The sequence below is a fragment of the Entelurus aequoreus genome, linkage group LG24, assembly GCF_033978785.1.
Source record: "Entelurus aequoreus isolate RoL-2023_Sb linkage group LG24, RoL_Eaeq_v1.1, whole genome shotgun sequence".
Lineage (NCBI taxonomy): Eukaryota > Metazoa > Chordata > Actinopteri > Syngnathiformes > Syngnathidae > Entelurus > Entelurus aequoreus.
The window spans coordinates 5,600,533-5,618,835 of record NC_084754.1 but is presented as its reverse complement, the minus strand read 5'-3'; the positions used below and the strand labels follow the sequence as shown (position 1 = coordinate 5,618,835).

The 18,303-nt window shown below is 38.9% G+C and overlaps 1 protein-coding gene across 1 annotated transcript in view; it reads left to right on the top strand.

Moving 5' to 3' along the window:
- The window catches only part of sf3b3 (splicing factor 3b, subunit 3), a 42,255-nt gene that overhangs the window by 8,085 nt on the left and 15,867 nt on the right, over nucleotides 1-18,303 (top strand). Inside the window, exons 4-19 of the mRNA XM_062035955.1 lie at nucleotides 587-757; nucleotides 872-1,044; nucleotides 1,238-1,379; nucleotides 1,622-1,734; nucleotides 8,363-8,500; nucleotides 8,838-8,941; nucleotides 9,053-9,218; nucleotides 10,456-10,551; nucleotides 11,699-11,771; nucleotides 14,062-14,213; nucleotides 14,391-14,546; nucleotides 14,662-14,817; nucleotides 15,412-15,555; nucleotides 17,491-17,613; nucleotides 17,725-17,879; nucleotides 18,034-18,208. Coding sequence (XP_061891939.1) covers nucleotides 587-757; nucleotides 872-1,044; nucleotides 1,238-1,379; nucleotides 1,622-1,734; nucleotides 8,363-8,500; nucleotides 8,838-8,941; nucleotides 9,053-9,218; nucleotides 10,456-10,551; nucleotides 11,699-11,771; nucleotides 14,062-14,213; nucleotides 14,391-14,546; nucleotides 14,662-14,817; nucleotides 15,412-15,555; nucleotides 17,491-17,613; nucleotides 17,725-17,879; nucleotides 18,034-18,208 — 2,237 coding nt within the window. The remainder of the gene's footprint in view (nucleotides 1-586; nucleotides 758-871; nucleotides 1,045-1,237; nucleotides 1,380-1,621; nucleotides 1,735-8,362; nucleotides 8,501-8,837; nucleotides 8,942-9,052; nucleotides 9,219-10,455; nucleotides 10,552-11,698; nucleotides 11,772-14,061; nucleotides 14,214-14,390; nucleotides 14,547-14,661; nucleotides 14,818-15,411; nucleotides 15,556-17,490; nucleotides 17,614-17,724; nucleotides 17,880-18,033; nucleotides 18,209-18,303) is intronic.

Genomic DNA, 18,303 nt, shown 5'->3' with positions numbered 1-18,303 from the left:
TTTTGGGGACATTTATTTGATAAAACCCAACACCAAGAATAGACATTTGAAAGGCAATTTAAAATAAATAAAGAATAGTGAACAACAGGCTGAATAAGTGTACGTTATATGACGCATAAATAACCAACTGAGAACGTAACATATTATGGTAAGAGTCATTCAAATAACTATAACATATAGAACATGCTATATGTTTACCAAACAATCTGTCACTCCTAATCGCTAAATCCGATGAAATTTTATACGTCTAGTCTCTTTAATATTATTTAATATTTTACGGTAATGTGTTAATAGTTTCACACATAAGTCGCTCCTAAGTATAAATCACACCCCCGGCCAAACTATGAAAAAAACTGCAACTTATAGTCCGAAAAATACGGTAATCAGTCAATCAAAGTTTACTTATATAGCCAATCACAAATATCTCAAAGGGCTGCACAAGTCACAACATCATCGGTTTAGATCTCACATCTATGAATTGAATAGTAGTTAACTTCGTTTTACATTTGTCAAATAGTCTACAGCTCTCTGGCATGTTCACGCCTTACAACTGCTTGATTTAAAATAACTTGTTTTGTGTTTGTAGATTACATCGTTGTTGGAAGTGACAGTGGTCGTATCGTTATATTGGAATACCATCCATCCAAAAACATGTTTGAGAAGATCCACCAGGAAACATTCGGGAAGAGTGGCTGTCGCCGCATTGTCCCAGGACAATTTTTGGCAGTGGACCCCAAAGGCAGAGCAGTCATGATAGGTATGTTCAATACATTTATTAAAGTATTCGGTAACTTAAATAATTTGCCTATATTTGTTAAAGTTATGTCTAACCAAAATAGTCTATTAACATGAAGTCTCTTCCCTTATGTAGGAGCAATAGAGAAGCAGAAGTTGGTTTATATTCTGAACAGAGACGCAGCTGCAAGACTCACAATCTCCTCACCACTGGAAGCCCACAAAGCCAACACATTAGTCTACCATGTTGTGGGAGTGGATGTCGGCTTTGAAAACCCCATGTTTGCTTGCCTTGAAATGGATTACGAGGTACTATTATATAAATTCAGCTTTGAATTTTATTGTAAATAATATGTGATGAGTTTATCATGTCTCTTCTCTGACCTTAATTGAGGAAACATTCAAAACCTCTGATTGAATAATGGCAAAACACATACGAGGACTGGCTGATTGACATTTTGTTTATTTGTAATATCAAGTTTTTTATAACAACCCTTTTTAGGAAGCAGACAATGATCCTACTGGAGAAGCCGCCGCCAACACGCAACAAACGCTCACTTTCTATGAGCTGGACCTTGGCTTGAATCACGTTGTCCGCAAGTACAGCGAGGCTTTGGAAGAACATGGAAACTTTCTGATCACCGGTAGGCAAATTTTCCCAAGTAGTTTGACATTTGTGATTCAAAACATGTTTGCTATCATGTGATTGAACTGGTTGACTAATTTTATTTAGTTTTTTTTACATTCATCAGAGTTGAAATGATTGCACATATTTATAATTCATTAAGTGATTAAAGACATCTAAAGATCCGCTGTCATACTTGAAGGTCATTGGAGAATAATAGAAAATATTGCAATTCCTTAAGTTGTCCTCTTGCGTATCTAGTTCCTGGTGGTTCCGATGGGCCCAGTGGAGTTCTGATCTGTTCTGAAAACTACATCACGTATAAGAACTTTGGGGACCAGCCTGACATTCGCTGTCCTATTCCACGTCGCAGGGTGAGTCATCCCATAGCTAACGTTTCCCACAGTGTAATGTCTCCTGCATCTGATTATATGAACATTTCATATCATGGTTATCATTACCATGTGTTCAAACAGTTATTCTACTACACACAGTGACATCAAGTTTGATTTGAAAATAAGTGTACTGGCGGACATATTTCCTTCAGGCACAATAAATATTATGTTTTCCTGAATGAAGTCTGCATACGCACAGTAACAGGGAATAGTCTACTGCGTGAGAAGGGATGGACGTGCTGTCAAACCGATCAGTATTGCTGAAGCATTTTGATGTATTTCCAATTAAGACAAAAAAGACAGACACCTTTGGGCCACAGGCTGCCTGTGTTTGCCTAATGTGTTACGACTGGCTTTCAAAAAAGAGGAAGACGACTGTAGGTTCAATGTGTGCAATTGAATAGCTTAGTTTCCTATTATTGACTCTAATTTAAATCTTAAGTGTTTTCCCTTAATGCCCTCTCATATCCAAGGACTTATTTCCGGAGTTTGAAAACAATAACAAAAAAAACTAAATATTTTTTTGATAGTAAAAAGTATCGATCTAACCATTTTCGTATCAACCAAATAATGATATTGTACTTGATATCGTTACTGTTGATATTTGTATCGATCCCCCCACTTTTGTTTATTAGCGTGCAATTAGCATATTTTCCTACAGTGTGTAGTGGAACATGTTCGATACTTGTAAGAAATCTATCTTATTTGCTGCAATGGAGGTGAGGCTTGCTGATTTAGAAGTGGCTTTGCACTGTGGAAAGACATAAGCCGCTAGTTCACTATCTAAGATGCTACGTTGCTTTGAGCACGTGTTCTTTCACTTGTCACTCTAAAATTTGCGGTACACAGCTAGAATGTGTCACCAACATGCAATTTCACGTTACAACAATATTATTAAAAGCTTTATTGTCGGCCACATTTATATCACATATTGTCTTTATCGTGCGACCCCAGCTGTAATAAATAAGGGTTTTGAGATTTTTTTAAAATTTGAAGCGGTAATACTAACTGTCGAGTTTTACCTTGGTGGTTACCGTAGTTTAACCTATCACCTATAAATAAATATATCTGGTCTTTGTCTCTCTTACGCCAATACACTGCAACATGCCCAAGAACCAAATTATATGCCGTTTGATTTTGACTGTAGAACAAAAGTACAACATGTAATTTTAGTCCTTATTGACTATATTTCCTATTTTCCTAAATTGTCTTTGCTTACAATATTACACATGGCTCTGAGAACATATCCAATTTTACAGGGGTCATAATTAAAAAATGTCTACGTTTAAAACACTTCCTAATGTTCTAGATCAGTGATTTTCAACCTTTTTTGAGCCGCGGCACACTTTTTACATTTACAAAATCCTGCGGAACACCACCAACCAAAATGACACTCTAACACAGTATATAATATATATAGTTAATAATATAATTTCTAAATGTATTTATACTCACCTAGTGTGAAACTTGGGCCTGAGCATCTAATTTACAATGGCTTTACAAGCTCGCAGTATTAATGTTTCTGTGTGGGACTTTTTTGATTTAGCTACGAGTTCAGCAACAAGGTAGCTAGCTTTGAGGGCTCTCTGGTTTACCTTTGTGGTTTTTCTCAGAAAAGTTGCCTGTTTCTCATTGTTTGTACGTAAGCGTACAAAATAGTCCATCGGCTTGTTTTGAACGGAAGGGTGTTTCGTTTGGAGATGGCGTTTAAGTTGGTGCTTCAATCAATCAATCAATCAATGTTTATTTATATAGCCCTAAATCACAAGTGTCTCAAAGGGCTGTACAAGCCACAACGACATCCTCGGTACAGAGCCCACATACGGGCAAGGAAAAACTCACCCCAGTGGGACGTCGGTGAATGACTATGAGAAACCTTGGAGAGGACCGCATATGTGGGTAACCCCCCCCCTCTAGGGGAGACCGAAAGCAACGGATGTCGAGTGGGTCTGACATAACATTGTGAAAGTCCAGTCCACAGTGGATCCAACACATCAGCGGGAGTCCAGTCCACAGCGGGGCCAACAGGAAACCATCCCGAGCGGAGACGGGTCAGCAGCGCAGAGATGTCCCCAACCGATGCACAGGCTAGTGGTCCACCCGGGGTCCCGGCTCTGGACAGCCAGCACTTCATCCATGGCCACCGGACCTATGCAACTCCCCCTCGCAAGGGACAGGGGAGAAGAGGAGAGAAGAAAAGAAACGGCAGATCAACTGGTCTAAAAAAGGGGGGGTCTATTTAAAGGCTAGATTATACAAATGAGTTTTAAGATGGGACTTAAATGCTTCTACTGAGGTAGCATCTCTAACTGTTACCGGGAGGGCATTCCAGAGTACTGGAGCCCGAATAGAAAACGCTCTATAGCCCGCAGACTTTTTTTTGGCTCTGGGAATCACTAATAAGCCGGAGTTCTTTGAACGCAGATTTCTTGTCGGGACATATGGTACAATACAATCGGCGAGATAGGCTGGAGCTAAACCGTGTAATATTTTATACGTAAGTAGTAAAACCTTAAAGTCGCATCTTAAGTGCACAGGAAGCCAGTGCAAGTGAGCCAGTATAGGCGTAATATGATCAAACTTTCTTGTTTTTGTCAAAAGCCTTGCAGCCGCATTTTGTACCAACTGTAATCTTTTAATGCTAGACATAGGGAGGCCCGAAAATAATACGTTACAGTAATCGAGACGAGACGTAACGAACGCATGAATAATGATCTCAGCGTCGCTAGTGGACAAGATGGAACGAATTTTAGCGATATTACGGAGATGAAAGAAGGCCGTTTTAGTAACCCTCTTAATGTGTGACTCAAACGAGAGAGTTGGGTCGAAGATAATACCCAGATTCTTTACCGAGTCTCCTTGTTTAATTGTTTGGTTGTCAAATGTTAAGGTGGTATTATTAAATAGATGTTGGTGTCTAGCAGGACCGATAATCAGCATTTCCGTTTTCTTAGCGTTGAGTTGCAAAAAGTTAGCGGACATCCATTGTTTAATGTCATTAAGACACGCCTCCAGCTGACTACAGTCCGGCGTGTTGGTCAGCTTTAGGGGCATGTAGAGTTGAGTGTCATCAGCATAACAGTGAAAGCTAACACCGTACTTGCGTATGATGTCACCCAGCGGCAGCATGTAAATACTAAAGAGTGCAGGGCCAAGAACCGAACCCTGGGGAACTCCGCACGTTACCTTGACATAGTCCGAGGTCACATTGTTATGGGAGACGCACTGCATCCTGTCAGTAAGATAAGAGTTAAACCAAGACAAGGCTAAGTCTGACATACCAATACGTGTTTTGATACGCTCTAATAAAATATTATGATCGACGGTATCGAAAGCGGCGCTAAGATCAAGAAGCAGCAACATAGATGACGCATCAGAATCCATCGTTAGCAATAGATCATTAGTCATTTTTGCGAGGGCTGTCTCCGTAGAGTGATTTGCCCTGAAACCGGATTGAAAAGGTTCACAGAGATTGTTAGTCACTAAGTGTTCATTTAGCTGCTGTGCAACAGTTTTTTCGAGAATTTTGGAAATAAACGGAAGGTGGGAGACCGGTCGGTAGTTTACCATGAGGTCAGGATCGAGGTTAGGTCTTTTGAGCAGAGGATGAATAACCGCTTTTTTGAATGCTAGGGGAACAGTGCCGGAGGAAAGTGATAAGTTTATAATATTTAACACTGATGGACCTAATAATACAAACAGTTCCTTGATAAGTTTCCCAGGAAGTGGGTCAAGTAAACATGTTGTTTGTTTTATCCCACTTACACGCTGTAATAATTCCTCTAATGTTATTTCATCAAAAATAGAGAGACTATTTTGGAGGGCAGTGTCCGTCGTATATACAGTCGTATTTGTGTTAATAGAGCCCAGTTGTAGCTGGGATGCGTTGTCTTTAATCTCCTTTCTAATGAGTTCAATTTTCTTATTAAAGAAATTCATAAAATCATCTGCCGAGTGGGTGGAGCTACTGGGAGGAGTCCCTTGTTGGGTTAGCGATGCTACTGTACTAAACAGAAATTTAGGATCGTTTTTGTTGAGGCGGATGAGATTTGAGTAGTATTTAGCTTTAGCTAAGGTAAGCATGCGTTTATAAGTTATTAAACTATCACTCCATGCTTGATGGAAAACCTCAAGTTTAGTCGCGCGCCATTTGCGTTCCAGTTTTCTACATGATAATTTATGAGCTCTAATTTCTTCTGTAAACCATGGGGTGCGCCTTTTAGGGGCCCTTTTTTGCTTTAGCGGTGCTATACTATCAATAATTTCGCGCAAGGCATCGTCAAAGTTGTTAGTGAGTTTATCAATAGAGCCGACATAATTTGGGAATGGTGCTATTACCGAAGGCAGTAGGTCAGCAAGAGTCATCGTTGTGGCAGCATTAATGTTGCGGCCGCTATAGCAGTTATTATTATTATTAGCTTGTTGACAAAGAGTCAAAACTTCAAATTTTATAAGGTAATGATCGGACATTACTTTAGTATATGGAAGTATCATAACTTTGGAGGTGGTGACACCCCTGACTGCTTGGCACAAAGGCGCTATTGGATAGCTCCTTTCTTTTACCATGAATTGATTAACTAGGACCCCGACTTAAACAAGTTGAAAAACGTATTCGGGTGTTACCATTTAGTGGTCAATTGTACGGAATATGTATTGTACTGTGCAATTTACTAATAAAAGTTTCAATCAATCAATCAAAAACTCACCACACACCAAGCACTGCGGAGTCGGTGCTGTCGCATGAAAGTAAATCCAAATGAAAGATAGTGAAGTGAAGTGAAGTGAATTACATTTATATAGCGCTTTTTCTCAAGTGACTCAAAGCGCTTTACATTGTGAAACCCAATATCTAAGTTACATTTTAAACCAGTGTGGGTGGCACTGGGAGCAGGTGGGTAAAGTGTCTTGCCCAAGGACACAACGGCAGTGACTAGGATGGCGGAAGCGGGGATCGAACCTGCAACCCTCAAGTTGCTGGCACGGCCGCTCTGCCAACCGAGCTGTATTGCCTCGAGCTCACCGTCTTGTCTTTTTTATTTTGTCGACCACTCATACTAGGGCAGGGGTCGGCAACCTTTATCACTCAAAGAGCCATTTTGACGAGTTTCACAAATTAAAGAAAACAAAACTCTTTTGAAATTTAAAATGAAATAACAGTTGCACACAAAGCTTTTTTTTGATTTGTGCTATGTTTTAACCAGGGGTCTCAGACACACGCCCCGGCCCGCACCTTAATATGACAATTTAATGTTAGTGCGGCCCGCAAGTTTTACATGAATGGCGCTTGACCGCGTCATACTTGCCAACCCTCCCAATTTTTCCGGGAGACCCCCGAAATTTAGGGCGTGATGGCACTGCCTTTAGCGCCCTCTACAGCCTGCTCAAACAGTGTACCTGCTCGGTCACATGTTGAATGCAGCTTCTGCAAGCACACGTAAGTGACAGCAAGGCATACTTGGTCAACAGCCACACAGCTTACACTGACGGTGGCCATATAAAACAACTTTTAACACTGTTACGTTACAAATATGCGCCACACTGTGAACTCACACCAAAAAAGAATGACAAACACATTTCTGGAGAACATCCGCACCGTAACACAACATAAACACAACAGAACGAATACCCAGGCAGCCCTAACTCTTCCGGTCTACATTATACCCCCCCAGGACCCTGTTTGGCATTTACATTTTCCCTTCTCAAAAACTTCTCCATCACTGTCACTTGCTCGCCTCCTCTTACTGCGATCCCAAACTGTCACTCACGTGTCGCATAGTGCTAACTGGATTGTCTTTACAGGTATTTATTGCCCTCTGTTGCCACCTACTGAAATAGATGAGTATTACATTATCTGCCGCACTTAAGTATAGCACAGACACCTGACAATGGTTAATTAGGAGATATTAAGTAATTTCCCACGGCACACCTGACGATCTTTCACGGCATACTAGTGTGCCGCGGCACACTGGTTGAAAATCACTGTTCTAGATAACATGTAATGGTGTTTTTTTTTGTTCAAAGTTTTGTATAAATTATGTTTTCAGACTATCTTCAAACCGCTTTTTGACCGTTGTTTTCAGGATGCGTCATTTTGTGGGTGGTCTTATTTACTGCGTCTTATTCTTGTCAGCTTCGTTGTAGTTTTTAGCGCTTCTATATCGAGTCTACTGACAGATATATGTTCGAACTTCACGGTAATTTGTATTAGAAATAGCAACAGCAGAAATATGCATGTGCATTTATGAGCTTGTCTTCCCCACAACAAGAAAGTAGAGAAAAAGGAGCTTATTGATGACATTGACAGATTGCAATGGTGGACACACGCAAAGCAGTTTAGGTAAATTTCTACCTTATATCTAGTTTTACGCTGACCTCACCAATTGAAAAAAGACAAATTCCAAATAGCTCGTTCAAAGGAAGTATGAAGGAAGGCAAGATTGTTTACCTCCGAAATGCCTCCATGGTTTGATTTCAAATTTCCGGGACTTAAGCAGATTCCAAATACACAAAAACAGGTTCCAGTAGGTAAGAAAAGTTATAACAAGTTATAACATAATTCAATGCAACAATTTCCCAAACTTTTTTCTTCTATTTTTCTTTCTCTTAGAATGACCTTGATGACCCAGAGCGTGGGATGATATTTGTGTGCTCAGCTACCCACAAGACCAAGTCCATGTTCTTCTTCTTAGCCCAAACAGAGCAAGGAGACATCTTTAAGGTTACCTTGGAAACAGATGAAGAAATGGTGAGCTAAGAAGACAGATTGGATGGTGTCTTTTGAAGGTTTTTCTCTGATTTTGTGGTCAATATGTCAAATGTAGTTTGCATCGGAACAAATCATTTTCCACTGCGATACACTGTAGCATTAATTAAATAAGTATATCAATGTAATGATAAAAATGTAATCTATCCATACATTTTCTACCTTCTACATTTTCTATTTTGTCCGTCTCGGAGTTGTCAGAGGGCTGGAGCCTATCCCAGTTGCACTATTGTTCTTAATCCAATATGCAATTATTTGTGGTTAAAATCTTGGTTTCAATGGGACAAAATATATGTGAATAATTGTGCTGTATTTGTAGGTCACAGAAATAAGGCTCAAGTATTTTGACACAATCCCTGTGGCTACAGCCATGTGTGTCCTAAAGACTGGCTTCCTGTTTGTGGCTTCAGAATTTGGAAATCAGTAAGTGTCTGTACAACAGTTACTGAAATTAAGTGTGTATTGTATCCATTTTGTCTTCTGAAAATCTTTACTGGCTACTACTTTCTGATGCCGTACGTCACTTTCTATCAGTTACCTTTACCAGATTGCCCACTTGGGTGATGACGACGATGAGCCTGAGTTTTCCTCTGCAATGCCGCTGGAAGAAGGGGACACATTCTTTTTCCAGCCCCGCCCTCTCAAGAACCTGGTGCTAGTAGATGAACAGGAGAACTTGTCACCCATTATGTCCTGCCAGGTGAGTGTGCATTTTAAAGCAGGCTTTTTCAGTGTGGTTTTATCATAAGCCTGGGCCTATAACACATTTTGCTGGATGATATAGTGTCTCACAAATTATTGCTGATAAATGATACTATTGTCAGCATTATTTTAGACCAAATTTGGCACTAATGTAATCATAATATATGATAGCAAAAATAGGAATGATGAGAGTAACCCTTTCAAATGCAATACAATTGTATTTCTCATTAGTATTTTTTACAATTTGTAATCGGAAGGTAAACATTTAATTATCTTAAAGTCAACTTTTAAAGCTTTGTTTGCAACCATGAATTTCAATAAAAAGTGAACATTTTGAAGTGCATTTTTTTTCCTTGTTGGAAAAACTGTCAGGTTTGTTTTTAAACTTTTTTTTTTTGCCATCACTTTAAAAAAAAATTGGGCATACTTGCTCGTTCGTCCATGGTAATGGGCTAATCTTGTTTAGTTTGAATTTGCAACATTCCAACACAGGAACATTTGGTTTTGCAATCATATTTTTTCATCCTAATTTTTATTACCTTTCAGTGCTTCCTACTAGCGCGTCGTGACTAGCAAGGCTCTTTCAGTGCATCATGTTTTTGTAAGTTAGCTGCTGACCAGATGGTTCACTGCCTTTATTTAATTATGCTATTGAACAAATTCGCTCAGGGGCTGAAGGCGAAACGCACATTGAACTAAGGTTTAACTTTATTGAGTGCACGCAGATACACATACTGGCTGACTATCTTTTATAAGGCTCTTTTAGGTTTAATGCCTCCACACTTATGTACTTTGTTACAAAGAAAAAAAACAGCAGTAACGCTTTACGTTCTAACAATTCGTATGCTTTAACTGTTCCTCGTGTACGGACTGAATTTGGCAAAAGAGCTTTTGGCATTGCTGCCCCTCTGGCATGGAATACACTACAAACAAAACTATCAGATTCGCACAGAATTACAGATCAGATAATTTTTTTAAAATATAGCTGGTAATTGATATTATTGGAATTTTTTAGTAGGTTGAGGAAATAAACAATTTTGTTGAGCATTACAACAATTAGATCCTAGTATGTTAAAGGCAGTACTTCCCTACTATAAGATATGAGCGTAAGAATTAGAAAGGCGATGTATTAGTGTCTCATAAAGGCCAACCATTGAAGTTATGTCATTTATGGAATTTCTGTTGAATTTTGTTACATTTTCTTGTTTGTATCCATTCTTTTGTTTCCCTGTTAGATTGCTGATTTGGCTAATGAGGATACACCACAGCTTTACGTGGCCTGCGGACGAGGACCAAAGTCTACATTAAGGGTTCTTAGACACGGACTGGAGGTAAATTCATCAAGACACAAGGATATACCACACACACACACACACCAAAAAGATTACAATAACAATTTATTTAAACGCAGGTTTTACTACATCTTTTTTATTATTACTTTTAAATAATTTGTGAATGTTCACTGCCAAATAGACATTTTTAGTTCCCAATGTGACTGGCGTATTTGAGAAAAACATTTTAGTTAAGAACACTGTCATCCATTGATGTGAAAAACATGTCACTCAGTACTTTATTATGATTATTTTTTCTTACCAAGTGTACTTTTTTAAAAAGCATTTTTAATCGTGGTGTCCCAATTCGTCCGAGTGGTCCGATATCAGCATAAAAAAAATAACGGATATGTGCTTGGATGTAAAGTTTTCGATACAAGCAGTCCTGCAGTGTGTTTACTTGTGCAAAACAGGACCGCCAGTTAACATGTAAATGTCCTCAATTTAGCACACAAGGTTGGCTTTTTGTTGTATTGTAGTCAAGTGGATGCTAATCGCAAACAGCAAGGTAGCGCTCCTGAATGTAAATAAATGCTATGGGTAGATCTACACAGACATCAACTGTGACGATACCAAGTACAAGAGCCGTATACAGTCGATACTTCAATGACTACATCGATATTTTGTATTATCTCAAAATAATTTGTCATTTTTTATTGTTTATGAACTACATCCCTGGACACAGGATAACTTTAAGTATGACCAATGTATGACCCTGTAACTGCTTGGTATTGGATTGATACCAGAATTTGTAGTATCACCCAAAACTTGGTATTGATTGATACCAGAATTTGTAGTATCACCCAAAACTTATGTAAAGTATCTAAACAACAGTCGAATAAGTTCTTATTACATTTGAACAGAAATGTATGTAAAACATGTTGAAATAGAAAGTAAGCAAATATTAAAAGTAAATGAACAAGTAGAACAAAAATAAATGTTCTACACTGTTTGGCATATTGCAGCATAGCTGTCAGTAGGCAATAAAAGACAAAACATGCACACTTTTTTCTGTTTTGAGAGTAACAATGGATTTTGATCGGTTGAGAGGATATTTTAACTTTTATTTTGGCTATTAAATCTGCTGCATAAGCAGTTTTGATAATATCCATGTATGATATAATGTTCTTGAAAATGTTTTCAACAGGTTTCTGAGATGGCCGTGTCGGAACTGCCTGGTAACCCCAATGCTGTGTGGACAGTACGCAGACATATTGAAGGTACCTTACCTTAACCCCTAGGTGTCAAAGTCAAGCCCGGATCTAGGATTAATTATCTATGGCCCCCGGGATGATATTTGATTAGTATTAGAACCGGCCCGCAGGCCACAGCCGCCTGCTGCTGTTTTGCAGGCACCAATATTCCCCACAATGCAATGGTAGCCCGAGAACTCACTGCAGCGCCGCAAGTGGGCCTTGGCTTCATTATTCATCAGCATACAGGGCAGATGTCAACTTTCAGCAACCCCCCTCCCCAATAATGGCTAAACGGTAGGTGGACGGTGAGAACAAGGGGTATCAAGCCACCAATGCCGCAGTTTGTGGAAACAATTTTGTTGCTTTTCCAAACATTTTTAATAAACTGCCAATGTTAGAATGCTAAACAGGAAGTGCTTAAAGTTTAATGGCTTTGTAAAACACTGAGACAAAGTCTAAATTCATTGTGTTCTTCATGGTGTTTTTGAAACTGCACCAATTTTTCCCTCAGTTTTCAATTTATGTCAAGTGTTTGCCAAGAGGATTATTTGTAATATGTACATTTTTAGAATGTACTTGTTCTATTTTTGCTCAAAGTGAGACAAAGAAAAGAATCTGAAGTTGTCTTTATTTTTAAGTTATTATGCCATGATTATCTCAGCTGGGACAAGCGTTAGAAAATGGATGGATAGATGGATATGCCATGATTAAAAAAGATTTTCCTTCATGCAGCCCTTTAGCTAAAATTAGTTTGCCTTAACCCATAAACTATAATAACAATGCTGGCAGGATGTTCCATAGACTGGTGGAAAAGATCAACAATTTTATGGTTTAAGTTTACAGATTAATATCATAAATAAGGGAGGCTTGAGGGATTTTTGCCTCATCTTTAGTTTGTCTTTTTGCATTTTTCGGGTGATCGTTTCCATGACAGACAACTTACTGGCTCTTGCCTTCTGTCATAAAAATGCTTGACACAATTTATTTTCCTGCTTTTTCTTTTCATGTAATTTTGACAACAGGTTATTTACATATATTGTCTCATTTGGCTTCCAATTATAATTGTTTCTTGCTTAAAGCACCCACATTGTGCATCATTATTTTTGATGTACCGGTACAACAAAAGTGAAGGAAACTAAGCCCTTGAAAATTTACATGCATCCATTTTAGCCATTTTGGGCTACGTTTGATACAGTACAGCAGTGAAAACTGATGTGCACCATATGTTTAGACAGAAGTGGTCAAACCACACAAATCGATCACAGATCAAAACAAAAGAAGAGAACTGTTGTAAATATTAATTGAACCATTGGAGTTCATTCCTGCTTTAAAATACATCAAAGGTTTTGTTTGTAGTTTCTGTAACATTCGTTATGTGACACAGGGAAAACAAACACATTGCTACATTTTAGCAAAATAGTTCAAGTGGATTGCAAAATCTGCGATTACCTTATGAAAGATTTAAATGTGAGCGATGTATATTGAAACAATCATTTATCTGCTTTTGGCAAACATTAGGTTCACTATATACCTTAACATATAGTTTGGACAAGTATGACTGGAAAATTAGATTTTTATAGCCTTTTACGCAGTGATGCTGCAAATTTGTAAATACAAATAAACAAGAGATACTGTACTTTCATTTCATTGCATTTCACACAGAACCAAGTGAATCAAAATATGCCTGTAACTTTCCGTGCATTCACACAGCAACACAATGTCCTGCCAGCAGGTGAGGCTTTTAAAATACTGTCAGACAGTAACAACTGCTTTCAGCACAACAGGGTGAGAAAAGCGAGTCTCCTGCTGGCCCCACTATGGACTAGACTCTCACTATTATGTTAGATCCACTATGGACTGGACTTTCACAATTTTATGCTAGACCCACTCGACGTCGATTGCATCCAGTCTCCCCTGGGGGGACCACATCTGCGGTCCTCTCCAAGGTTTCTCATAGTCATTCATATTGACATCCCACTGGGTTGTGAGTTTTTCCTTGCCCTTATGTGGGCTCTGAACCGAGAATGTCGTCGTGGCTTGTGCAGCCCTTTGAGGCACTTGTGATTTAGGGCTATATAAATAAACATTGATTGATTGATCAGGTGTTGGCATCGCTGAAGACACAATTCCTCACTGTTACTACTTATGTTACATCCAAGGCTAGAAAATATGCTTTGTACCCCCATTCCGTGTTTTCAACATATTTTATTAAGATTTTGTCTTTTGTATTCAGTAATAATTGTAAAGTCTATCTTCAGGACAAATATTAGCTTCATATTAGTATAATCACTGCTATTTTCTTTACTTCACTTAGATGAATTTGACGCCTACATCATTGTGTCTTTCGTCAACGCTACACTGGTTCTTTCCATTGGGGAGACCGTAGAGGAGGTGACGGATTCGGGCTTCTTGGGAACAACGCCCACTCTCTCCTGCTCACTGCTGGGTGAAGATGCCCTGGTTCAGGTGTGTGATTTGACCTTTACAAATGATCACTGTTTTTGCAGGATGACCCCCATCATGTTCCATCTGAGGCAGTTGAAAGTTACTAAAGTTGAATTTGTTGAATTGACGGTGGTTAGAAGACCCCCCACAGTTCAAGAACTGTTAGACATGTGTAACAAATTGGCATACTTTGTTCAGGTGTACCCAGATGGTATCCGGCATATCAGAGCAGACAAGCGTGTAAACGAGTGGAAGACCCCTGGCAAGAAGACCATTGTCCGCTGTGCTGTGAACCAGCGGCAGGTGGTTATTGCACTCACAGGCGGAGAGCTGGTCTACTTTGAGATGGACCCGGTAAGAGCAAATATTCATCATCATTGTCACCAGTTGGTAATGTAGGAACATATTAATTGTCCAAATTATTAATTTTAAGAAAATTATAATAGCTATTCTCATTCCTTCTCTTCAGTCAGGCCAGCTGAATGAGTATACAGAACGGAAGGAAATGTCTGCAGATGTGGTCTGCATGAGTTTGGCAAACGTCCCCCCAGGTGAACAGCGCTCTCGATTTCTGGCTGTTGGATTGGTTGACAACACTGTTCGAATCATATCTTTGGACCCTTCGGTATGAATAAACATACTTTTTATTCCGTAAACCCCTTCATGATGCTATTTTTATTGCCTACTTAACCATTTATGATCACGTTATTTAGTCTTTTGACACTTTGTCATGCATCAGAATTGAAATGTATTTTATTTCATAAGGAATATGTGTACATATACACTGTTTCAAGTTCCTGGTGCTGGCAACATCAATGAGAGAGCTTCTTTGTAAAGTACATATAAATATTATTTTGATGAACCACTTGAGGTTGTTTTTTTTTAAACTATGTTCAAAGCAAGAGCCATGGCAGACTTTGAGTCTCTGCTGCAAACAGGAGACTTAATTGTTATATCATTGGTCAGATGTCTGTTTAGATAAGGGAATGTTGTGTGTTTGTGAAGCCCTTTGAGGCATTTGTGATTAAGGGATTATACAAATATAATGTATAGTGTTCTGAAATTAAGTAAGAATTGATGACATACTGGTGCAGATATTTTATCTAATTTTAAAACTTGTGTAGGCGTTAATACATTAAGTGCTACCAAGTGTAGACAACACTTAGGACCAAACTCATCCTCAAATTGATTTTTAACATAATTGCAATCTCTCTTTCAGGATTGCTTGCAGCCACTGAGTATGCAGGCCCTGCCGGCCCAGCCAGAGAGTCTTTGTATTGTTGAAATGGGAGGGGTTGAGAAACAGGATGAGATTGGAGAAAAAGGAACCATCGGCTTCCTCTACCTCAACATCGGGCTTCAGGTAATTAACAATTTAATTCAAACACATGTATTAATCCCTCAAGACGCAATTCATTTTGAGCAGCAGGTTTTCATGGTTCGTATAGCCTACACATGGCCCACAATAAATGGTCAATAAATACATAGACCAGTGATTCTGAAACTGTGGTATACAACGGCTCCATCTATTTGTACGCCAAAGAAGCACTCAAAGTACAGTGTTTTATTTTCCTATATTCAGTGTTACTGTAATGTTACATTGGCCAAAAACCTCTGCCTAGGTTTTATTGAATACTTAGGCCTACTGTGATACTGTATTTTAATGTTGGTCATTATGGTGGTACTTGGAGAGACATTTTTTCTGAGGTGGTACTTGGTGAAAAAAGTTTGAGATCCACTGACATAAGACAATACAACAATGTCAGACAACAACATGGAGCTTAGAATGAATAATAATAGTTTGTGACAGCCTACTGTAAAAGTAGATATAAATTGCAACTACATTGCTTTAAGAATTACAAAATAAATAGATAAGGGAGATTTTCTGGTTACAGGAGGAGCTTAAGTCTCTTAGTTTTATTATCATTTATTTAGTTTTACTCTGGTAATCTTGGAGCAGGACTCAACAATACTAGTCAAAAGTTTCTGTCTTTGACTAAAAAACAGTGAAACCAACAAATAAAGGAGAAACACATAAGACTCTCAATAAATGCTTTGTAAAAATGATGGAGGATAACAGGCCTGACAGAGAAATAATTTAGTTTTCTGAGAATATGAATTCCTCACTTCGCTATAAAATCTGGGTTCATATCAAATTTGAGATGGTCGTCAAAAAAGGTCCCTAAGTACTTGTATGATGAATCCATGTCAACTTTTTTGTTATGTATGATGCACTCAGTGGGGATTCCCTTCGTACTTTTAATATTAATATTGGTGCCATACAACCTTTCTCGAAGAAAAAATGTTCCATGCTTCTGTTTTCGGCGATAAACGTTCCTTCAGAGTTACTCGAGAGGTATTTAAAAAGGGCGGAAGAGTGCAAGATTTTACGAAACGATGACGAGAAAAGCAGCTCACACTCCAGTCCAAGGGAGCAGAGTCGATCAATGCATGAGTTTGCAGTGATCACTTGGTTAAAGGTTTGTTTGATATACTTTTAATGTTTAGTTTTTCCCATTTATGTATTATTCATGATATCATTTGTATTTCTTAAACACAAGTTTGCTTCGAGTATGTTTCAAAAAAGCACTAACTCAGCGTCTAAATAAAAGAAAGCAAATGTGAGCAACGGCAGCCATCATAAATGAAGTTTTCAGCAAATACACAATGTTGACATTGTGTTATATTTTGATAGACCGGGAAAAACACGCTACTAAACGGCGTGTGCAACTGCAACAAACATGGCAGTAGACGCAAACTTAAATCATGAAGTGCAACCTTACCCGAGCAAAAACGATGCATATTTATTCGTGTGAGCTTTGATACCAATTGCCTTTCCCTGCCATTGTCCTTAACCCAGCCATCTTTTTTGTCGCGTAGAATGGCGTCTGCAGCACAATTATTTGGTATGTCCGAATACGAGACCGACATATAATCCTTGGTATCACTCGACAAATCTTTTTTTTCAAAAAGTATAGGGATCTATTCCATTGCATAGATAGATTTTTTTGGCTCATATCTGCTTTTCGCAGGAAGATTTAAGCCTCTTTTGTATGCAGATAGTTTGCGCGCAACTTGCTGTACAACAGCCATTTTGGCTTGGTTGACCACCACTTGTTTTCACTTCCGGGAAGAAGTCACGTGACGGAATACAAGCAATAGAAGACATGACCAGGCCTTTAACAATTTTCTCAAATATGAGTCCTTTGCATCAATTTCGTCTTGTTTATATTCGGGAATGATCATGGATTTTGGGTCATGTCATTGAACAGTCTCTTGTTTTTGTTTTCTATGTCAGAATGGTGTGCTGCTGAGGACTGTGCTTGACCCAATAACTGGCGATCTATCAGATACCAGAACTCGTTACTTGGGGTCACGACCTGTCAAGCTTTTCAGAGTCAAGATGCAGGGCCAGGACGCTGTATGTTGTTCCAAATGTCCATAAAATTTCTGTATTTGCAAAATTTTATTTCAATATGAATGATCAGTCAAAGCTGCCAAATTTAAGCTCTAAATCTCTTCCCTCAATTAGGTTTTGGCAATGTCCAGCCGCTCATGGCTTAGCTACTCGTATCAATCGCGTTTCCATCTGACGCCACTGTCATACGAGACCCTCGAGTATGCCTCTGGCTTCGCCTCTGAGCAATGCCCAGAAGGTATAGTGGCCATCTCCACCAACACACTCAGGTATGGATGTTTACATGTTCCATTGAATTCTTTGCTTTCAACCATTGGTTTGATTTATATGTCTGTCGCTCAGAGCCTTGTATTCCTCAAGTGTAGAAGGCTTTGTGTCTGTCTGACCATTCCCTTGATCTCCCTCATGTCCTTTGTCTTAAAGAATCTTGGCTTTGGAGAAACTAGGCGCTGTCTTCAACCAGGTGGCCTTTCCCTTGCAGTACACTCCCAGGAAGTTTGTGATCCATCCAGAGACCAGCCATCTCATTCTGATCGAGACTGACCATAATGCCTACACAGAAGCGACCAAAGCTCAAAGGAAACAGCAGATGGCTGAGGTATGAAGGATCATTTTCAGTAAAGTATATGGAGCAAAGAAAGTAATTATAGTTAACCCTTGGAGAAATAATTAAAACATGTTTCAATCAATCAA